Source organism: Asterias rubens, chromosome 15 (genome assembly GCF_902459465.1).
Source record: "Asterias rubens chromosome 15, eAstRub1.3, whole genome shotgun sequence".
Lineage (NCBI taxonomy): Eukaryota > Metazoa > Echinodermata > Asteroidea > Forcipulatida > Asteriidae > Asterias > Asterias rubens.
The window spans coordinates 4,531,110-4,551,969 of NC_047076.1; the positions used below are offsets into that span (position 1 = coordinate 4,531,110).

Sequence of the window (20,860 nt, forward strand, 5' to 3'; positions counted from 1 at the left end):
AATAAAACATACACATTAACGCACATTGTATTTATAGGAAGGGTAAACCCGAAGTTAATATCTTCTTCACTTTAAACTATAAATCGCAAACCGGGTCAAAGGGGGACTTTTCGGCAGGTATAACAAATGATGTTATGCACAACAAATGATAATAGGATAAACTCCGTTGGCGCTCACAGTGACCTTGGATTTATACACAGCAGATGACGTAAAGTATTTCCCGGAGCGGATTGAGTCTTTGTAAAGTTTCTTTTCAGCTTCACATTCTTTTCAGACCCACATTGTGGTCCAAATCTAAAAGCGCCCGGTAATAGGGCCTACACAATCGTACTTTTTTATTTGTTGGGTGAGAGTAATCGTTTGTTTTTCGTGTGTGAGGCGAGTGTGGCACATGCACACCTTAATATGTACCAAGGGATTTTGTTTGCTGATATAGCATCCTAGGTATATAAGTGGGTGGTCTTGCGTTCCAGTTTATTCCTGTCCTTATTTTGTTGATGAGCTGAATATGGACGTGGACAAGTCACTTCGTGTGCTCGGAAGTTTTGGCCGTCTGCAGGCTCTCAACTACTTCACGTATGTCCTTGCTGTCAGCGTAGCTGCTTGGCATATCACTGGTGTTTCATTCACCATTGGGCAGCCAGACAACAACCGATGTAGAATACCAGAGAATGAGACGAGCTTTACGACTCCCCTCGATGACGGCTGTCACCAGATTGTCTACTATGACAATGACACGGACGGCGACAATGAGACGATGGCATGTACGGATGGGTGGGAGTATGACACTGTCCATGGCGAGACCAGTGTTGTCACAGATGTAAGATTAACATAAATTCCCGTTTAACTAAGCAACGTAACTTAAAGGTCGGGTAAATAATTGCTCAGGATAAAACTTACTTGGTAACAAGCAATCGATAGCTTTTTTTCATAGTGTAAAACAGCTAGTAACGTAGTTTAAAAAAAGAGGTATATTGTTAAAAAGATGAATAAAAAGCATTTATCACCCTGCTGAATCAAATCGAACAGTTGGTTGGTTTAAAGGCACTGGACACGTTTGGTATTTGTCAAAAATGAATATTCTCACTTGGTGTATCCCGACATGCGCATCAAATAAATAACAAGCCTGTGAAAATTTGGACTCAATTGGTCTTAGAAGTTGCAAATAAAATAAATAATGAAAGAAAAAACCCTTGGGGGTTTATATGCTTTCAAGGCTTCTGTCTGATCGATAGCCATTCACACAAAGGTAATTATCAAAGGTGTATTAGAATATTTCCACCAGGCTCGGCTGATCAATTTGAACGCCAGGAAAATGATATAGCTGCAAGTAGAACTCTTTTCAAGTTAATTAAATGTTTCTTTAAACTTTACGAATACATTAGCTTTTTACTTGAGGACTATTTATCTACCTATATTTGACCCATTAACACCCCTTGCAAGTATTCTGCCTGCTCATTGGTTTAGAGCGCGTCACATGACGTGTTAGTTTTGCTAGACGACGGCCGTGTGGTAGTGCGTCGGTTTGCCATGCGCTAGTTCAAAGACTAGCACACGGCGTGCAGTACCCAGACGTCCGTTGCGTGTACGAGGATGATAAATTAATAGTCTGTAACCATTTCGGATTGCACGACACTACATGCAGCACAGTAAAAGTGTTTGCAATCTGTATTCGCGTCGTCCGTGGATTGTAGCATTCAGGTCTGTAACTTAATAATAATAGTACAGTGTATGTTTGGGGTGTTATAAAACAAATGTTGACTGCTTTTACTCGTGCAATGGTTAAAAACTATGACTCCCTCGGTGATCCCCGGAGCGTTCTATTTTCCCTCGGCTTCACCTCGGGAAAATAGAACGCTCCGGCCGAGGGAAAATAGAACGCTCCGGGGATCACCTCGGGAGTCATAGTTTTAACCATAGCACTCGAAGCAGTCAATATTTGTATGTTAGCAACTGTCCTGCGCCGAACCTTTTTGTTAGAATTTGCGATAAAAAAAAATAGCTTGCCTGTTTGTGCCTGTTTAAATAACAGGGTGAGTTCCTTAACCACAGCATTTAGGACGCCTTAAACTGATTCTAAGTAAGGACGAATCACTCATCTTAACTCAAGATAGGGATTAATCCTAGCGTTTCGTAAAAGCTGCAGGACCATTATAGGTCCATATAATACTATTAATTGGGTCTGCTAGAAGTTTTGTCAACTAACGCAATTCTGTCCACGGCCGCCCACTTCACCCCAAGGACTGTCTCCCATAGAAAACATGTTTACGTCGCAAAAGGGACTAATAAGCTGAGGCCGTAGCAAGTTCTTTCTCGAATAAGCCTCCGTGATTAAAGAGGTACTGGTGTAACAAAAGAGGCGGCAGAAAACACTCGGTGAAAGCAACTGGTCTCACTGAAACAGTTAAATGAGATATCACGGTTAAAGGCACTGATGGACACGTTTGGATGTCACAGACCAGTATTCTCACATTATTGTATTCCAACATGCAGAAAATAACAAACCATGGTGACAAATCGGGCTCAATTGTTCAACGAGTTTGCAAGAATAAAGACAAAAAATACATCATTGTTGCACAATAGATGCATAATGAAAGGTTTCGGGCCTGAAATTCTTCTAACACTCTTGTATTGTTTTCGATTTTACGAAACGGTAGCATTAATCATATCTCGAATTGGGACGAGTGACTTGTCCTAAATTGGGATGGGTTAAATGCGTCCTAACTTCTATTACGGGTTTTAAACTTGACTAAGATTAATACTAAAGTTTGAAGAGTTTGGTGAAAGTGACGGCATGTGCCCTGAAGAAGGGCAACCAAAGTAATGCCGTGTCGTTTATTATTGTCTTTCGTATTGTAGCTGAATCTGGTTTGCGACCGGGCCATTCTTGGGAGTACTCTCCAGTCAGTTCATTTTGGTGGTTGCCTTCTTGGATCTTACGTCACCGGGCAGATGTCAGATATCTTCGGTCGTCGCCTCACCCTGTTAGGGTCGCTAGTGGGTATCGTAGTGACTGGTACGGGATTCAGCTTCGCACAGAGCTACGGACTGATGAGTTTTCTGAAATTCCTCCACGGTTGCTTTATTCCTGTGAGTATTTATTTATTGCACCCACAGCACAATGAGTGCCCAAAACATGATGGATGGAAAATGAGAAGAATGTTCAGTTATAGATGTGGGAGGAAAATCCAAATATAGGGAAAACCCACGGATCATGTAGGGAGTAAAAACCCCAAACCCAAGGCTCTGTTCTGAGCTAGGATTCGAACCGGGGTCCACAGAGGTGAGAGAAGGGAAACAAACCACTACGCGAACCTTCAGTTCACATTATTGACAACATGACCTCTGCCATAGAGGTTGTGTATTTTGTTGACCCTTGAAATCATGTTTGCCTGATTGTCTGTTGGTTTAGCTTGCCGGCTGTCTGTACAGTTTTAATGGGCTGTCTGTAAGCAGGATTTCATACGAGATAAAAAACATTGTAGGGTTATTTTTTGGGTAGGTACTGTAGGCATGATTGTGGTGTGTTTTTAACAGAAAATATAAGAAAGTGATAATAGAAAACACCTGGAGAAGCACACAATTACGATCTTCTAAACCTCTTTGATTTCTATGATGAAACTGCATGGAAAGAACTATCACATCAGACCAATGCTCAAAGTTCTTGTCTTAAAAAAAATCTTGAAAATGATGTTTACCTTTGACATGATAAGAAACTATATTCAATATATCTATTAATAAACATATATTTTGCAGACAGAAGTTCCATGCTTCAATTTCTCGTTCTTTTTAACACGGGTTAAACTGAGTTACCCCGTTCCGTTAACGGCGGTTGACGTGACATCATAACTTATACGTGTACTTCAAACATTACCTCCAAAGGGGTTAATTCTCGTGCCTTACGTCCGCATCATCGAAATGTTCCCTCCCAGCTTTCGTGTCAGGTCACATTTGGGTTGTGAAATGCTATGGTGCCTTGGGCTGGTCCTCGTCGGACCCTTGGCGTACATCTTGCCAAATTGGAGGCACCTACAGCTAGTCATGTCACTTCTGGCTGCCCCTCTCATCTTACTGGTTTGGTAAGTATAAACATTGCAAAAAACGAAAAGTTCGACTTGACCCGGTTAGGGTCATACTGTCCAGGAGTTCGAGCTGTATGAAATGAAGTCATATTAGAAACTTAACAACTGCATCAGATATATGAACTTTCGGCCTATGTTTTCATGAGTATTCACATAAAACAAAATAGCTATAATCTTTACATTTGTATTATTAAATCTGTAATATAAATAGTAGTTTGTATCCCTGGTGTGTATCCCTGGTGTGAATTGTTGCTATGCTTTTCTTGTATGTATGTAGTCTCCTTTACACAGGGAAGACACAATCATTTCATGTTTTTTACCACGAAAATAAATGTTTGTAAGCTTAATTTTTTAATCTTTCATAACGTGCAGCGTAAGCACAATGAGTATTCCCCAAGATGGCGACAGTATACCAACCCAACATCAATTACAGCCCGTTGTGGTTGTTACAACCGAAATTGTTAACAATGTGTTTATACAGAAGCTGAACATAATGTGCATTTTGGCTTTTCACTATTTCTACCGACCCTCAACGGATTATGCCGGATTTTTCACAGGTTTGTTATTTCATGCATGGTTGATCAAACACTTTGTGCGACTACGTTCTCAGCTCTATACCAATTATGTATAATACCATAAACTTTAAAGGGAATGTATACCTTTCAGAAATTGCCAGTAGTGTCCAATGCCTTTGAAACCCTACATTTAAAGGAACGCTATAAAAATGGTAAGAACAATTTGTGTTCTAAGGTCACAGATTTACATTAAACTTTAAGGTGTAATGATGATGTAATGTTTCTGTCCGGAATTTCATATTTTGATGAGAAATAAGATTTAATTCGATAAGCAAATCGGAGTTTCACTTTTTTCTCGTGACCCAGATGGCCGATCGATTTCAAACTTCTACAGGTTTGTAATTTTACATGTATTTGGTGGGTTACATTGAGTGCTTACACTCACCAACAACTGTTTTGTTATCAAAAACCAATTCCGTATGTTCCTTTAAGGTACTCTTATGAATCGGTAAGATGGCTCCTTCAGAAAGGTCGAGTAGACGAAGCTGAGAAGATCTTCCAGCGGATCTCCAAGTCCAAGAACATCTCCCACGTTGGTGGTTACTTTGTCCTTCCTCAGCAGGAACAGGAACATGAGCTGACAAACGGATCATCGAGGCCGGAACTTTCAGACGAAAAGCCACCATTGGATATTAAGGCTTCAGATTATAATCGCCTGGAGAGTGACGTTCCGGCCATAAAGGATGCTAAAAAGTACACCCTGTTGGATCTGTTCCGGACCCGTGCTTTGGCCATACGAACACTGATCGTGTTGTATTGCTGGTAAGTATACGGTGCTTCGTAAGTGCCATGACGTCTCGCAAAATCGGCTTTGTAAAACCCTGGAGCGAGCTCGGTGCCGGTGTCCCAGGAAATTCTGCCACCGGAGATCTGTCCCCTCATAGAAATTTAACGTGGGTTGGAGGAGGATGATTAAAAAGAGGGCACTGTCAGAAAAACTTTGACACAGTTTGCCATTTTGATCGTGGACACGGAATCTCCTGACACACCGATTTATACGTTGTGTAAATGTACCAACGTTTACCCATTTCATCGTGCACAGGCATTCCTTACGATAACAACTTACGTCTTTCAGTAAAAATATGAGTCTTTGAAGAACGCATGAAAAAAAAAAAAAAATCACCAAGGAAAAACTAGTTCGATGCAACTCCCACGGGCTTCTGGTATAATCAATGAGGCCAGTTCATGGGAATTTGGCCTGGTGTCGCATGCAATTATGTCCCGTATGCAATACTATCCGGAGGATATATGCAATAATGTCCGCCGGACAGTTTTGCATAATGCAATCGTGTCCGCCCGGACGCTGCTGCATAATGCAATTATTGTGTCCGCCCGGACACATTTGCATATGCAGTTGTGTCCGCCCCCGTGCACAACCGTCCTTGCTGAATATTAAACGCCCTTGGTCGACGGAACACGTTCGCCATTTTTTTACAAGCTAAGTGCATGTCATGAATGACATGGGAAATGTTCGGCCGTTGGGTCTTCGCTGCAATCATAAAATACGTGAACATTCATGCTGCATAAAATAGACGATGTGACCTCTGACGTCACACGAAAACCATAACATGATTCGCGCGCATACCGCCGGGCAAAACCTTTGTGTTTTGGCAGCCAGCTAGAAACAGTACGCAATCTTACTATGACTACGCAACTCAGTGCCCGGCGAAACATGACGTATATAGTGTTTTGTCAACAGAGGGCGGTTTGAATGTAAACATAGGTCACATCGTCTATACGAAGGTTCAGTGCATGCACGCCTGCTTACGCGCGCACGTACATGTACAGTCATGTACATGTCCACTGGACGGTTTTTGCATAGCCCGAACACGATTGCATATTCAAAAGTGTCCCGGAGCGGACAGTATTGTATGGGGGACACAATTGCATCTGACACCGGCATTGCATACAGTGGGATTACGTCACAATCAGAGTGCCCACTGTCACGCAGGATTGCCGAACAGTTATCTGCTTAGCCGATATCAGCAGAGGATACCATCCACAAATTGAAATTTTTGTTATGATATTTTGGCTAGTAATAATCTGGTAAACATGGATTTTGTTTTGCCTTGAAGTTTTTGTGGCGGGCAGCCACAACTAAAACATTTGGGATCGACATGACGTGATAAATAAACCCAAGACGAAAAATGGTTTGACATGCATGATGTTGTTAAACTGGAAAACTGTCCTGCTCCAAAACCTCCCAAGTTATTGGATTTAAATTATTTCTGTGACGTCACTCTATTGATGAAAGTGCAGATTATTTTACGAATCTACACTTCTCTGTACACTTTCTCGTTCATTCTCCTTTACCTAATTTAATGATTATAGGTTTGCATGTTCAGCTGTCTACTACGGGTTCTTCCTGATATCGGCTAATCTAGTTGGAAATATGTACGTCAACTTCACGTTGATGTCATTAACAGAGGCTCCTTGTTACATCGCTAACTACTTCGTCACAATCAGGTATGTTACAGTTCCTGTGTTAACTTGAAATGGTGTCAACTTGAAATGGTGATTGACTGAAATTCGAAAAATTGACACTGGGTCGAATTTTCAGAACATTTTGGTCACCTTTGAACTATTGAACTTATTCTCCCTCGGTGTATCCCAACATGAGCATAAAATAACAAACCTGTGAAAAATATGACTCAGATCAATTGGTCATAAAAATTAAAAACAATAATGAAAGAAAAAACACTATTGTTGCACACATTTCGTGTGCTTTCAGATGCCTATAATAAATAGTAAAAGGCTTCGGGCATGAAGTATTTTATTATTTGAGTGAGAAATTACTTCTTTCTCAAAAACTACGTCCTTTAAGGGGTGTTGTTTCTGCCTAATATTGGCTTATCGGCATAATACATTACACATTACATTGTTGGGTGAATTAGATTTCGAAAACAAGATCGTATGTGGAAAGATACATGCTTCCCATATCTTAATATTTGTATATACATGTGTATCTGTAAAATTGTAATGTTATTCATGTTGTCTATTGTTGCTATGCCTTTCTTGTATGTATTGTATAGTCTCCTTGACACAGGGAAGACAAATTTCATGTTTTTATCATGACAATCAATATGTTTAATCTTGAATCTTTAATAAAAAATAATGTGCGATGGATTCAATAATGTAAAATGTCTGTTTTAACTGCTCGCCGTCTGTTGTATTTTGAATTAGGTTTGGCCGTAGACGTCCCCTTATTACTTACTTTATCGTCAGTGGAGTGGCGTGTGTGATTACGGGACTAATACCTGATGAGTCAGGTTTGTATAAACTTTATCAGTTTAATGCTATAAGGTGACAGTAACATTATGTCAATGTAAAAGTTCAAAAGAATTACAGTTATAAAGGGCGCCACCAATAGTTTATCAGAAGAGGCCATGTCTCACAGCAGAAAGCGTTGCAAGTGTCCGTACGAATGGCAGGTTCGGCTGTTGTCATGTCCAATAATACTTGATCTACAAAAGTTATCAATCTCTCGTTCATGTATGAATCGATGGACTCAATGTTTTGGACTGTATAATCTGTTCGTCTTCAGATGCACTTATACCAGTCTTATCTGGTATTTTTTATATCCTTTCATTTGCAGGTGACGGTACAGATCTCAGCATGTTGAAGTTGGGACTAGCAATGATTGGGAGGTTTTTTGCATCCACGGCCTTTGATCTGACGTACCTGGTGACAATTGAAATGTTTCCAACCGTGCTGAGGTGAGCATAAGGGGCACATCTCGGAACTTGTTGATATGTAACGTTTATAACTCTTCAGTTTATGTGGAAAGTGTATAATAATTATACCTTTTCTCATTTAATTATGTATCGTTGTTTACGTTATGATGCAGAAATGCAGCAGCTGGAGCAGCCTCGTTGATCGGCCGTGTTGGGGGTATGGTGGCGCCGTTCATTGTCTTCCTCGTAAGTCACATCAAACATGTTTGTTCATGATGAAAGACTTGTTTTTATGTGTAAACAAATCCTTGTGATTTAGTGCAGCATATAAATTGGCTGCTTTGGAATATAAAATAAAGCCCGGTCGGTTCATACTTCCTGCGAATGAGAAAGCGAAGCAAATTTTTGACGTTACATGTTTGTTTTCGCAAGCGATTGTTACGCAGGAATTGAACACAGACCACTATTGTTGCTGTCTTACACACGTTTTGTAGTCTAGAATAAGACGTAACTGGTGGCTATGACATAAAAGCTCATCACAATACTCGACTCATGAAGAATGCTCAACTCAAAAACTTTGTGTTTTGTTTACACACAGAATGTAATACACAGCTCCATTCCGTTCATTGTGTTCGGTGTGGTGTCACTCATTGCCGGGATGCTGGTCTTCCCCCTACCGGAGACTAACAACCGATCCCTGCCAGAAACCTTGGACGATGGAGAAAAACTAGCCGAGAAAGACGAAGCTGAGGAGGCTCAACCCACAAATGTATGAAGGAAAAACATTTGCAGACATGTATAAACCTTAGTACCAGTGTCGAGGGGTTTGCCCCTGTGTTTGTAATGCCCGTACGCCAAATTAACCCTAGGACCCCAATGTGCCTTAATAGCCGCCATCTTTGATGTGACGTGCACGCTTGAAATGCTATTATTGGCTGACTGAGAGATGTGCGCAAGTGTAACATTTTACTCTTGTAATTCAAGAAATGGGGCACCTGTGGGACGTTGAATTCACGAATATCAGCTCAATTTGGTTTTCGTGACGCGTCTTCCGAGTTCGAAGCTCCGGTTTTGTTTGTACAAAAACCAAAACCATTGTGTCCACGTAATATTGGAAGGTGTGTATGTTTGCATTTATTCGGCGGGCCAATTTCAGGGGATGGTAATCTTTAACTAACTTTGTATAGCACACATTTGTGTATATCAAACTTACTTTTATACACTTTTCGTAAATTGTTTTTTATGTATAGCTATAACTGCTTCAGTAATTTAATAATTTAGTCAACAATATTTACTCAGCTTAAACGACATTTATTATATTGTTTTTTAAGAATGTTTTTTTTTTATCCAGAAACATAAATATTACATTCGGCAATTGTTCTCGTACTGCGATAGATGAATTCCCAAATGCTTGCTTATGTATGTTTAGATGATCTCCCCATCAAGGGAAGTCGGCAAACACCCGTATTGCTAAAAACAGCCGTTCTCTGGCCACATTGGTAATTACTCAAAATAGTTATTAGCATAAAACCTTACTTGGTAACAAGTAATGGGGAGCTGTTGATGGTATAAAACATTGTGAGAAACGGCTCCCTCTGAACTAGCGTAGTTTTCGAGAAAGAAGTAATTTTCCACGAATTTGATTTCAAGACCTCAGATTTAGAATTTGAGGTCTCGAAATCAAGCATCTGAAAGCACACAACTTCGTGTGACAAGAAGGGTGTTTTTTCTTTCATTATTATCTCACAACTTCGACGAGCGATTGACCTCAAATTTTCACAGGTTTGTTATTTTTTGCATATGTTGAGATACACCAAGTGAGAAGACTGTTTTTTTTTAAATTGCCAATAGTGTATACTGTCTGTACTACATCTACACTGCTAAAAATGGTATTCTTGAAATAAGAAAAACACCTTATTTTGAGAAAAATATTTCTTGTGTCACTCCCTAGAAACTTTGTCTAGGGAGTGACACAAGAAATATCTTCTTAAAATAAGATATTTTGTTCTTATTTAAAGAATACCATTTTAGCAGTGTATCTATTAATATGAAGTCATAGAACTGTGCTTCAGTAAACAAGTCGACTATACTTTACAATCTAGTCATTGTGAAATCAGCGGTTATAGTAGGATTCGAACCACCAACAACTTGATTGCAAGTCATGCAGTCTACCCACTGGTCCGCAGTTATTTAAGACAAGTTATAACATTTCCGAATGATGTTTTGTCGCTGTACCTACATGTTTTGTGAGTCAGTGTTGTGATCTTCTTTTGGTGTGTTTGTTGTTTGTCTGTCCGTAGGTACGGGGACAAAAGCTTCTGCTTCATTATGCCTAAAAGTTGTACTAACGGTTGTTATTATTCTTTACTACTTGTCTGTGTCCCAACGTAACTTCATGTACCTTAACTTTAACGACGTATACACACTGTACACACATGTATTTAACTTTAATGTCAACATTGCTGGAATAACTGTACATGGGTCTGTATACGTGTTGGGTCTGTATACGTGTTGACTCTGAAAATTAATGGTTATACAAACTTACGTGGTAAGAAGTACAGCAGCTATGGAAAGTATAATAGCTTTTGAGAAACATCAATTTTTGGTTCGATTATGGAAAAAAGATATAACTTTTTACCCCCAAATGTTGAATGTTAAGTAAGGCTTCTAAGATTGTGTAGGCCCAAGGTTTTATTCGTCCTGTCTGGACATCGCTCCGGATATTCGGCGATATCTCACAGACGTGCCCACCTTATAAAATGAAATGTTTACAGGTAAGTTTTCTACAATGTACATCTACATAAAGATTAAAACAATCAAACGGTTTCAAAAACCAAAAGTTACTTTGCCTTTAATGAATCACCACAAATCATGATGAGTGTTTTTCATGTATGAATTTGGTAACAAACTTTATTTCCACCTTGCAAAGTTTGAAATCCTACCCTCCCAAATGCTGAATAAAAAGATTAACAACTAATTATTTCTTCATCTTGTCAATATTCTTCATTTTAATGTCAAAATTCATTACTCCTTCATCAGGGAAAAGTGTTGGACTAAATTAAATGGTACAATTTTAATTTCGTTTTAAATGAATTAAACTACTAAACCTACATTGATCACAACGGGGGTGAAGTTCACACAAGGACCACATGGAGACCAAATAGTCAAAATTGCACGGCACTCGTTACCAACCAAGCATTATGTAGCCGCTATAATCAAGTTATTGTCCTTGCGTAAATTTTGCCAAAATGGCTGCCAGTGTTGCTATCACTTTATTATAAGAAGGTACACTTTCAAAAGAGAGATGTATGGATACTAGGTGGCAGCAGACAACAAGAACAACATACCTTTTCGCAAATACCCATAGTGCAAGCGCTATCTGTTGAATGAGGTGCATGCTGGTCTAGCTAGCCATCAAACTTGATTGCTAACTAGACCAGCACCTCATTCAACGCCCACAGCAAGCTTACGAGTATTTGCGATAAAGGTCTATGGATTTTTATCTGGTAAATCTGCTGCCCTGAACGCCCTGTAACAACTGCCATAGTACCATGGTATCCACATACATATCATCAGTGGGTGATGTTGAATGGTAACACAATAGGATGCTTGACTATGTACATGTACATGTACCATGCAGGCTGACGTGAAAAACTATCCTTCAAAACCACAGTTGCAGGAAGTAGGAGGGTTGGCCGTGTAATGTGTAAATACATTTACCACACCACATAACATTGCAGGCAGGCACAGTTTTGTTTAGATGTAATTAAAAACCATCGAGAATCAAAATGAGGGCAAGGTAACCCTGCAGGCAAAAGTGTCCCCCCCCCCAAAGAAAGTTAAACTGGTAACTACAACTTCTAAGCCCGCACCCTTCATATTTCAGTAGCTCACTCAGTAAACTTGCAAATTAAACCAAAATTGTATATAGAACATGAAAGATTAAGTCTATGTTGCCCCAAAACAACGTTTATGACACAAAGCACACGGTAAACAATAGAGACCTAATTTGCATAATAATCGCGCACATTTGCATTTGCACTGGTAGAAAAATGGCGATAAAAACTTTGCAAAACTGCAATTTTTCATGCAAAGATTTTAAACTAATTTGGATGTTGTTAAATCTGCCCGAGTGAATTTAGTCTTGATGTTGGGTCCCACCTCCGCCACCAATTTTTCTAAGGAATTTGTTTTTCAACTTTGTAGGCTTTTGTTAACCAAAACTTGTGTTTACATTAAATAGCTTCTGTCCTTGAGCAAGATGCTTTACTCTAATTGCTTCTCTTCACCCAGGGGTATAAATGGGTACCTGGAAGGTTGGAGGTTGGTACTGCGTATGGAACAGCAGCTCCCCATGGAGATTAGAGGAATGTTATTGGCCAAAAACGCATTGAGAGTTTACTGTTAATTGCGCTATAAAAGAACTAGGTGTTATCATTATACTTGTCGTATGTGGTTAAACTGGCAAAGATGCAGTTTGTAATTAATTGCATGATGTCATAATGCCTTTGACATCAACCCGTTACAATGTGTAAGTAGAATGTTGTAGCAAATCGCACACTTCATAAGCGCTCCTTTATGTTTGCTTATATTTCATGTGAAGGTAGGTCTATAGTGATTTTTTCCCCTCAATTAAACAAGATTAAAATAATTCAAAAACATTCTCAAATGATTATTTTATAAAAATGTGAACAAATTACAATGTATGTCAGATAGTACAGGGTCAAGTTGTATTTAACCACGCACACAATGTACTAAACTTAATTAAAATTTCCAAAATTATATGACAATAATGGTATAAAAATTGTAATGAAATTGTGGCAGCCCATCTTTGAGAAACATTTGGCGATTTAAATTAATGTATTAATTTTGCATGCTTAAAGGTAGAGTCTAAGAAGACACTGTATTCAGCTGAAATTTTCAAAGGTGACTTTTATGGCAACTTTCTTGATAATCATGCCTATTAATCACATTGACAAAAAACAACAGATGATCCTACCTTTAAGGCTCAAGCCCGGTTCATACTTCCTGGGAATGCAAAGTGAATTTTGATGTCAAATCTGTGTTTCACAGTGAATATTTTGCAGGAGTTGAGCACAACTCAACTGCTGCAAATTATTTGTTGCGAGTCAAAATTCGTTTCACATTCAGGAAGTATGACCAAAGCTTCGCTGTAATAAAAATTCCAACCAACAAAATACTTTTTGTTGGTTCAAGGGCTCTCAATATGAATGGTATTTAAAGTCTCCATTCACAAATTCAAGGTGAAGCACAACAGTTTGCTTTGAATGGCAGACTTTTAGGTGGCAGCAGACACAGAAGGTAACTTTTAATAATTTATGTACATATAGACCTTTTCGCAAATACCCATTGCGCAGGTGCTACCTGTTGAATAAGGTGCACGCTGGTCTAGCTAGCGATCAAACTTCTTACTTGTTAGACCAAACGCGTGCGTACCAAGTATTTGAGATACGGTCTATGCAACAAAATGACCTGGTATGTCTGCTGCCACCAAGCAAAGTCTTCCCTTGCACTACCAGGTAAACCATGAGTCATAAGGGTCTAAAGAGGGATTGTTGTTGATGAGGAGGATGTGCAAGGTGACATCAAAAGAGGGTGCTGATGATATTAACAAAAAGAGGATGCTCACGATGACATCAAAGGAGGGCGCTTGATGAAAATGAGGATGCTCACAGTGACATCAAAAGAGGGCGCTGTTTATGTGACGCGGACCTTCATTTGCTTCATGCCTGGGTTGAGACGTTTGCGCATGTCCTTCTTGTACTGCTTCTCCTGAAAAAAGAAGAGATTTTGAGGTTGACATTTTATTAAATTTTATTTCATTTAAAGAACAACAACGAAGGATGGTGTCGGCCTCTAAGAATTTAAGAGATGGGGCGCTAGAGTAACTTCTTAAAGGCACTGGACACAATTGGTAATTAATCTAAATAATTTTTAGCAAATTAATAATTTTTTTGTTTCAGTAATCATTTTTGGGGGGATGAGGGTTAAAAAAAAAATTGGTTTCTGGTTAAAAACGGAGAAATCATATCCCTGTGTTTTACCTCTAGCTTTCGAGCCTTTTCAGGGTCCTCTTCATTGAGCAGGCGGTCCTTTTCAACGCGCCGCTTCTCTTCTCGGCGAAGCTGGGCTGCCTCCTGGCGCTGGGCGTGGGCCAGCTTGACGAAGGACTCAGATACCTTAGCCCGGGCCTTGTCTGCCTTCAGCTTGGCCTAGTCAAAGAATGAAGTTTTAGTATATTTTTAGGTGAAGCAAATTATCAAATCGTTAACTCATCGCTAGAACATTGTTTCTCGCTTCTGTCGTGATTTTAAGTTTTGGTGGTAAGTCACCGGAGTGTGGGTTCGGGTTCCAATTTGTCCATCAGAATATGGAAAGATTGGGTTTATTTTCAGGGAACTTTCTGCAGAATCAGCTTGAGTTGGCAGTTCTGGTATTTGCGAAAAAAAGGTTGATGGCAGCATTCTACAAGTACAATTAACTATTGTGAGAATCAAGTTACCTCTCTGCTGAGCTTGTATCTCTTGACCTTCTCGATGCAGTACATGACGAGCTTCATCATAGGAAGCATACCCTCCATGTCTGCTTTGGAACAGCGAGGTCCTCCAGGCACTGAAATAAATAATGTTTCTGTCAGAGCTGAGATTTCGCATTTTTTTTAGTGAGTCAGTAAAGACGGTTGCAAACAGGCCAGCAGCCAATTTCACAAAACGCTAGGATTAATCGTATCTCGAGTAAGAACGAGTAACTCGTCCTAACTTAGGATTATTCTTAAGTTCTGCATGCTACAGTGCAGGGTTGGGACTCAGTCCTAAGATTGATCTTAAGATAGGAAGAGTTCGGTGAAATCGACGTCTGGAACTTCATTTTTGAACATGTTGAAAGGACAAGGCCATTTTCATTTTGCAAAGGACACTTCCATTGAAAAATCATAAAGTCAATGGTAAATTTTTGATAGGCACCAAGGCCAGGGGCAACAGAGAACATGACCTCCGCGTTAGTGGTCACAGACAGGAAACTTTCTAATTGCAAAAAAAAGAAAAAAAAGAGAGGAAATGGCCAATCACACTTTCTATGGCACAGTTTTGAAAAGTAAAAAGAGGAAGTCAGCTGATCAGCTGAAAATTTGCATGCTTGTGGTCAGAGTAGGTTTCTTGGCTTAGTGGTCAGCAATGGGGAAAGGATTCCGGAGTAGAATAGGTGGCGTCTTTAAACATGTTGGGTAAAACTTACCTTTGAAACAGAAAATGAGAACTTTCTTAGTCTCTGGCATCTTGGTTGGCTGCTCCTCACTGGCAAAACGAGAAACAAATAATAAAGTTAAGCACTTGGATTGCACCATCTGTGTTATGACTAAGCCTGGGCAACGAACCAAACTTACTACTTGACTTAGTCACGCCACAAAAAGTTGCGACTTTGTCACTAGTCGCGACTAATATGTAATTTCCAAGTAATTTCCAATTTGCGGTATAATGTTTGCCGCTGTTTCGTAAGTAAATTATGTTGTTGTGTACTATTGTACTATTCAATAAAACTTACTCTGTGTTTGGCTTCGGACCTGAAAACTGGTCTGAAAAATGGAGGTACTCAAAGAGCTCCTCATACTGAGCCAAACAGCTGGTGATCTACAGGAAAGAAAACACAAAAAAAAAAAACCTGAAAACTTTGTCATAATATTAACAGTTCAAGGGCTTGTGCCTGTAGTCTTGTACCCTGTCTTTACCCGCAAGGATAAAGACACGAACTTGCTTTGCAGAACCAGTAACTTCATTGGATATAATGATTTCATTGGATAAACATGAAGTGACGTAAGCTTTCTATATCTGTGCTTTGATTGGTCCGAGGTGACATTCGGCAGCTGCACTTTCAGTCATCTGCATATGAATCTAGGTGAAAGGTGATTATGGATGGGGATTAACCTAGGCTGGAGGCCACTCTAGAGCCTCCAAGTGCGACGATAGATGTTCAGGCTACTCTGCCTGTCTCTGTCTTCATTTCTTTCGACGTCTGTTGCATCAGTATACTTATTTGTGTGTGGTGTGTCTTCCTTTCAACCATTACGGTTTGAACAGAACTTTTTTTTTTCGAACAAAAAATGCTAAAAAATTTTCCGCTTTGCGAAACCAAGCCACCTGGGAAATTTGTTTGTACAGTTTACCTTGCCATCCATGACACCCTGGATCACCTCTGCTGAATCGGCTAGCACCACATTGGATGATGACATCCCGTACTTATCACCACTCCGTTTATCTTGACAAAACTGACTCTGCAAAATAAAACGAAATAGAAAATGGATTTCAATCTCATTCATAACACTTGAGCAGAATGCTTTATATTTGCTCCTCATTACTTTTTCCCCCAACTTAATTCTTACATAGTAATTCTAACCTGTAAAACCTACTCACCAAATCTTGCATTTCTTTTTGCATCTTGGAAGCGATTTTCTTTCGTCCCGCAAACAAGATGAAAGTGTCCATGTCTTCACTGTTCATTGTCACGGTGATTACCTGAATATTGCAAGACGAACAATAAGACGGTCAATGAATCTTATAAGAGTCCAATTATTTGGATGAACATCAATTTTCTTTTGAGGATTTAGGAATCAAGAGGGTCTCTAGCTCAAGACCATTTTCAAAATGGCCGGCCGACACTTTTTTTTTGAAGACAAGGCTGGTCCATTTTTCAAAATGTATTCTTTTGCCTAAGACCGTTAAAAAAACAAAACCTTTTTATTACAAGAAGAAAAAAGAAGCCACCTCTACTGCAAACAAAATGATGAGAAAGGATAAACTTACTAATTCGTCCGACCCAGGCTTCATGAGTTTAGCCACTACACTCACAAGGTCCTGCCTTTTTAAAAGCTGAAATGTAAAGAGATTTAAACAAAATATGTTAAACACCAAGCCACTCAAAAGCCATTTAAAAGTCATAGTGCAAATCATATATCTTCAATAGAAGAAGGCCCATTATACATTATGAGTTGGCTCGTCGTGTAGTAAATTTCACTAGTCACCCAGGCCTTTTATACACCTGTTATAAATGGGCATTATAAATGCCCTGGTAGTATAGTATAGTATAGTATAGTATAGTATAGTACACCTACCTTGAGTTCGACCAACATGCCCTCACAGCAACTCCTCCCCGAGCACCACAGACAGTATCGACTCTCGCTCTCCTTTACAAGCTGGCCGGTCACAGGAGGGTCCTTCTGACCTCCGTCATCACCAACTAATGCAAAGTTGGACTCCAACAGCTCAAGATGCGAGCTCAACCTGTGTCGGAAGAAAACAAATCTCACAAAGTTAATTCTGGTTTGTGTGTTAGCACTGTTTACGCAGTGCAGTGCTTTCCTGAGCTCTGTGAAACAAAAACACAGGCAAGTTACTCGAGTGAGATTCAAACCCACGACCTTTGCAATTCTAGAGCAGTGTCTTACCAACTAGACCACTGAGTTTGCCCTGTAGCTAGAGACAGTTCGAACCCTACATTTTTGTAGCCGGTACTGCCCTTATTCAATAGATGGAAATTTGCATCGGGATAAAGCACATTCATTTTTAGTTTTACCCATAATAACCATATAATGTACACGTATATGGGTTAAACCAAAATTAATCATCTTTATCCCTGATGCATATTTCCATTTTATTAAAATCTCACAATGACGTTCTCAGTCAAGACAATTGTTTTTGCTGTTGCTTTGGACTGTATTACTTACCAGGCAGTAGAAAGCTTCTGATTTTTACTCTTGCCGCTGATGTAGTTGAGTACGTAGGCCAAGATGCCCACAACCATCAATATTTCCATGTAGTAACTGTCCCAGTTATTACGCAAATGTACAGGGAGCTGTCAGAAGAAACAAGAATTATGAAAGCAATTCCTCTCAACATGTGTGTCCTACATGTACTACCTTATACCATAGAGAAAGGACCACAGGAGTTAGAAGGTCCCAAAATTTCTTTGCTAAGCGAAAACTGAGTAGGGCACCAGTCACACATAATAAACTTAATGTAATTCTGCCTAGTAACCTGTTTCTGCTGAGCAATTCTATTCTGTATAAAGTTTTTGTGCTTACAGGCTTTAGGAAATCGGGCCCTGACTGGAAGCATTTAAAGACATTGGACACTATTGGTAAATGTCAAAGACCAGTTTTCTCACTTGGTGTATCTCAACATAATGCTTAAAATAACAAACCTGTGAAAATTTGAGCTCGATTGGTCGTCGGAGTTGCGAGATAACCAGGACAGAAATTTGCGGAAAATTAGTTCTTTCTCGAAAACTGCGTCACTTCAGAGGGAGCTGTTTCTCACAATGTTTTATTTTATCGATCTCTCCCCATTACTCATTACCAAGTGAGGTTTTTTTGCTGACAATTATTTTGAGGAGTTACCAATAGTGTCCACTGCCTTTAAACGTACCTTTGCAATTTCCAGGTCTGGTGTATCGGACGGCCCCTTGCCTTTGAAGGGTTTCTCTCTCTCAAAGTTTTCAAATTCTTCTGTATCGTGGAAGTGTTCAAATTCATCTTCATCCTGTAGTTAAAAAAAAACAGTTTAAGAGATGAGTTAAAGAAATAAGTTAAATGGTTATTTTAGATTAAAAGTAATTGCCCTTTTCAGTGATTATTCAGCAAGACCAGCTAGCTTTTCATTTCACTAGTCTGCCATCTTATAGACGATGTGACCTATGTTTACATTCAAACCGCCCTCTGTTGACAAAACACTATATACGTCATGTTTCGCCGGGCAAAGAGTTGCGTAGTCATAGTAAGATTGCGTACACTTTCTAGCTGGCTGCCAAAACACAAAGGTTTTGCCCGGCGGTATGCGCGCGTATCATGTTATGGTTTTCGTATGACATCAGAGGTCACATCGTCTATAAAGATGTACCCTTACCTCCACAATTCCATCATCATCATCTTCATCAAACTCCTTCTCAAAGGGTGCCTCTGCCTCGTTACTGTCTTCAAAGTCATCGTCACCTCTCTCCGTCTCTACAACTCCATCATCTTCTTCCTCATCTCCAAGATCCTCAAATTCGGCAAACTCATTATCCTCGATGTCGGCACCGCGGTGATTGGCTGCGGCAAGTACTGCTGGGGCCAATAGCAGCGCAAATGCACAGAGTAGGAGAAGAGAACGAGGAATCATGGTATCTGTAGTGTAAGAACAAAAGACGGAAAGTAAATAGACTACGTTAAAGGCAGTGGACACTATTGGTAATTACTCAAAATAATTATTAGCATAAAACCTTTCTTGGTGACAAGTAATGGGGAGAGGTTGATAGTATAAAACATTGTGAGAAACAGCTCCCTCTGAAGTGCCATAGTTTTGGAGAAAAAAGTAATTTTCCACGAATTTGATTTCGAGACCTCAAGTTTAGAACTTGAGGTCTCGAAATCAAGCATCTGAACGCACACAACTTCGTGTGACAAGGATGTTTTCTTCTTTCATTATTATCTCGCAACTTTGATGACCGATTGAGCTCGAATTTTCACAGGTTTGTTATTGTATGCATATGTTGAGGTAAACAAAGTGAGAAGACTGGTCGTCATTTACCAATAGTGTCCACTGCCTTTAATGTTGTTAATATCTGACTGCCATTTTTCACATGTTTATAAAGTATATTAAATAGCATTTCAAATATTTTACACAGTCGAATGAGTGATTGCTTATTCAGTTTTGGTAAAAAATATCATAAATACAATTTTGCCAAATAAGCATCCCATTAATTTTAAATTAAAAATACAGGTTATAATTGGAATAGCGTGAAAACAAAAATGATCAAATGCACGGCATCTTCCTCCACCCACCATGGAGGTAGGAATGCTCCACCCTTCTTTTACCATTCATAATCATATGATGCACACACATTGTAGCACTGACCGAGTCCGTCCTGCGTGCCATCCCGATCCGTGTACAGGTGTATCGGCAATTTCTACGCATCAATTCCTTGTCTTTTATTAATCATAAACGTGAGCCCACAATAGTTATTTAAAATTTACTGTTAAGAGTAAGAACTAAAAACTACGATAACAAATTCACGGATATCTTCTATATTGTTAGAATTATGAAAAATTATACTTTACCAGAACAAAAGCGAGAGCATGAATTACTCCACGATCGACGAAAAATCTACCAACATTACCAGCACTTTTATTGAGGCACGGTCCCCATATCACACACACGACTTTACCATCTACGAAGCGTGTAGCAATCTGGAACCCGTCTAAATTCTATTGAACAGCGCCCTCTTGTGATGAACTTTAACTATGGCTTATCGGGCTATTTTATGCAAAGCATGCTTTGCTAGCTGCAAAGACAGTGGATGGGCCGGGTAGGTCTTTACGGCGACCCCCCACCCTGACCACAAAAGCCGTCATTTTTTGGAGAATTCATGACAATTCGTTATTCAGTGTCTATGCCCATTTTGTATGATGCCAGCGCTACATAATTACAAGCGCCATGCATCTCCAAAACATCTCCCGTTCCAGTCGCTTGGTCGCGGCTCT

General features: G+C 39.6%; 2 protein-coding genes across 2 annotated transcripts; one reads left to right on the forward strand and one right to left on the reverse strand.

The window, feature by feature from the left end:
- Positions 1-72: 72 nt before the first annotated feature.
- On the forward strand, positions 73-9,897 carry LOC117300369 (organic cation transporter protein-like). The gene is made up of 9 exons (XM_033784144.1): positions 73-820; positions 2,860-3,090; positions 3,883-4,079; positions 5,090-5,419; positions 6,989-7,123; positions 7,841-7,926; positions 8,253-8,373; positions 8,505-8,577; positions 8,930-9,897. Exons 1-9 carry the CDS (start codon positions 509-511, stop codon positions 9,104-9,106), a joined length of 1,662 nt encoding a protein of 553 aa, XP_033640035.1. The 5' UTR covers positions 73-508; the 3' UTR covers positions 9,107-9,897.
- A 1,128-nt stretch (positions 9,898-11,025) lies between these two features.
- Positions 11,026-20,513, reverse strand: LOC117299960 (coiled-coil domain-containing protein 47-like). The gene is made up of 13 exons (XM_033783584.1): positions 20,438-20,513; positions 19,245-19,504; positions 18,768-18,881; positions 18,068-18,195; positions 17,456-17,624; positions 17,148-17,213; positions 16,758-16,859; positions 16,511-16,618; positions 15,892-15,977; positions 15,586-15,644; positions 14,855-14,964; positions 14,397-14,564; positions 11,026-14,124 (listed from the first exon to the last, which is right to left on the reverse strand). Exons 2-13 carry the CDS (start codon positions 19,497-19,499, stop codon positions 14,050-14,052), a joined length of 1,440 nt encoding a protein of 479 aa, XP_033639475.1. The 5' UTR covers positions 19,500-19,504; positions 20,438-20,513; the 3' UTR covers positions 11,026-14,049.
- Positions 20,514-20,860: the final 347 nt, after the last annotated feature.

Excerpts from the sequence above, each read along its gene's own strand:
- LOC117300369 (XM_033784144.1), top strand. The coding sequence starts at position 509 with ATGGACGTGGACAAGTCACTTCGTGTGCTCGGAAGTTTTGGCCGTCTG. Across the intron at positions 821-2,859 it reads AGACCAGTGTTGTCACAGAT|CTGAATCTGGTTTGCGACCG; the intron begins GTAAGATTAACA and ends TTCGTATTGTAG. Across the intron at positions 7,124-7,840 it reads AACTACTTCGTCACAATCAG|GTTTGGCCGTAGACGTCCCC; the intron begins GTATGTTACAGT and ends ATTTTGAATTAG.
- LOC117299960 (XM_033783584.1), bottom strand. The coding sequence starts at position 19,499 with ATGATTCCTCGTTCTCTTCTCCTACTCTGTGCATTTGCGCTGCTATTG. Across the intron at positions 18,196-18,767 it reads CAGACCTGGAAATTGCAAAG|CTCCCTGTACATTTGCGTAA; the intron begins GTACGTTTAAAG and ends TTCTTCTGACAG. Across the intron at positions 14,565-14,854 it reads GATACAAGCTCAGCAGAGAG|GCCAAGCTGAAGGCAGACAA; the intron begins GTAACTTGATTC and ends TTCTTTGACTAG.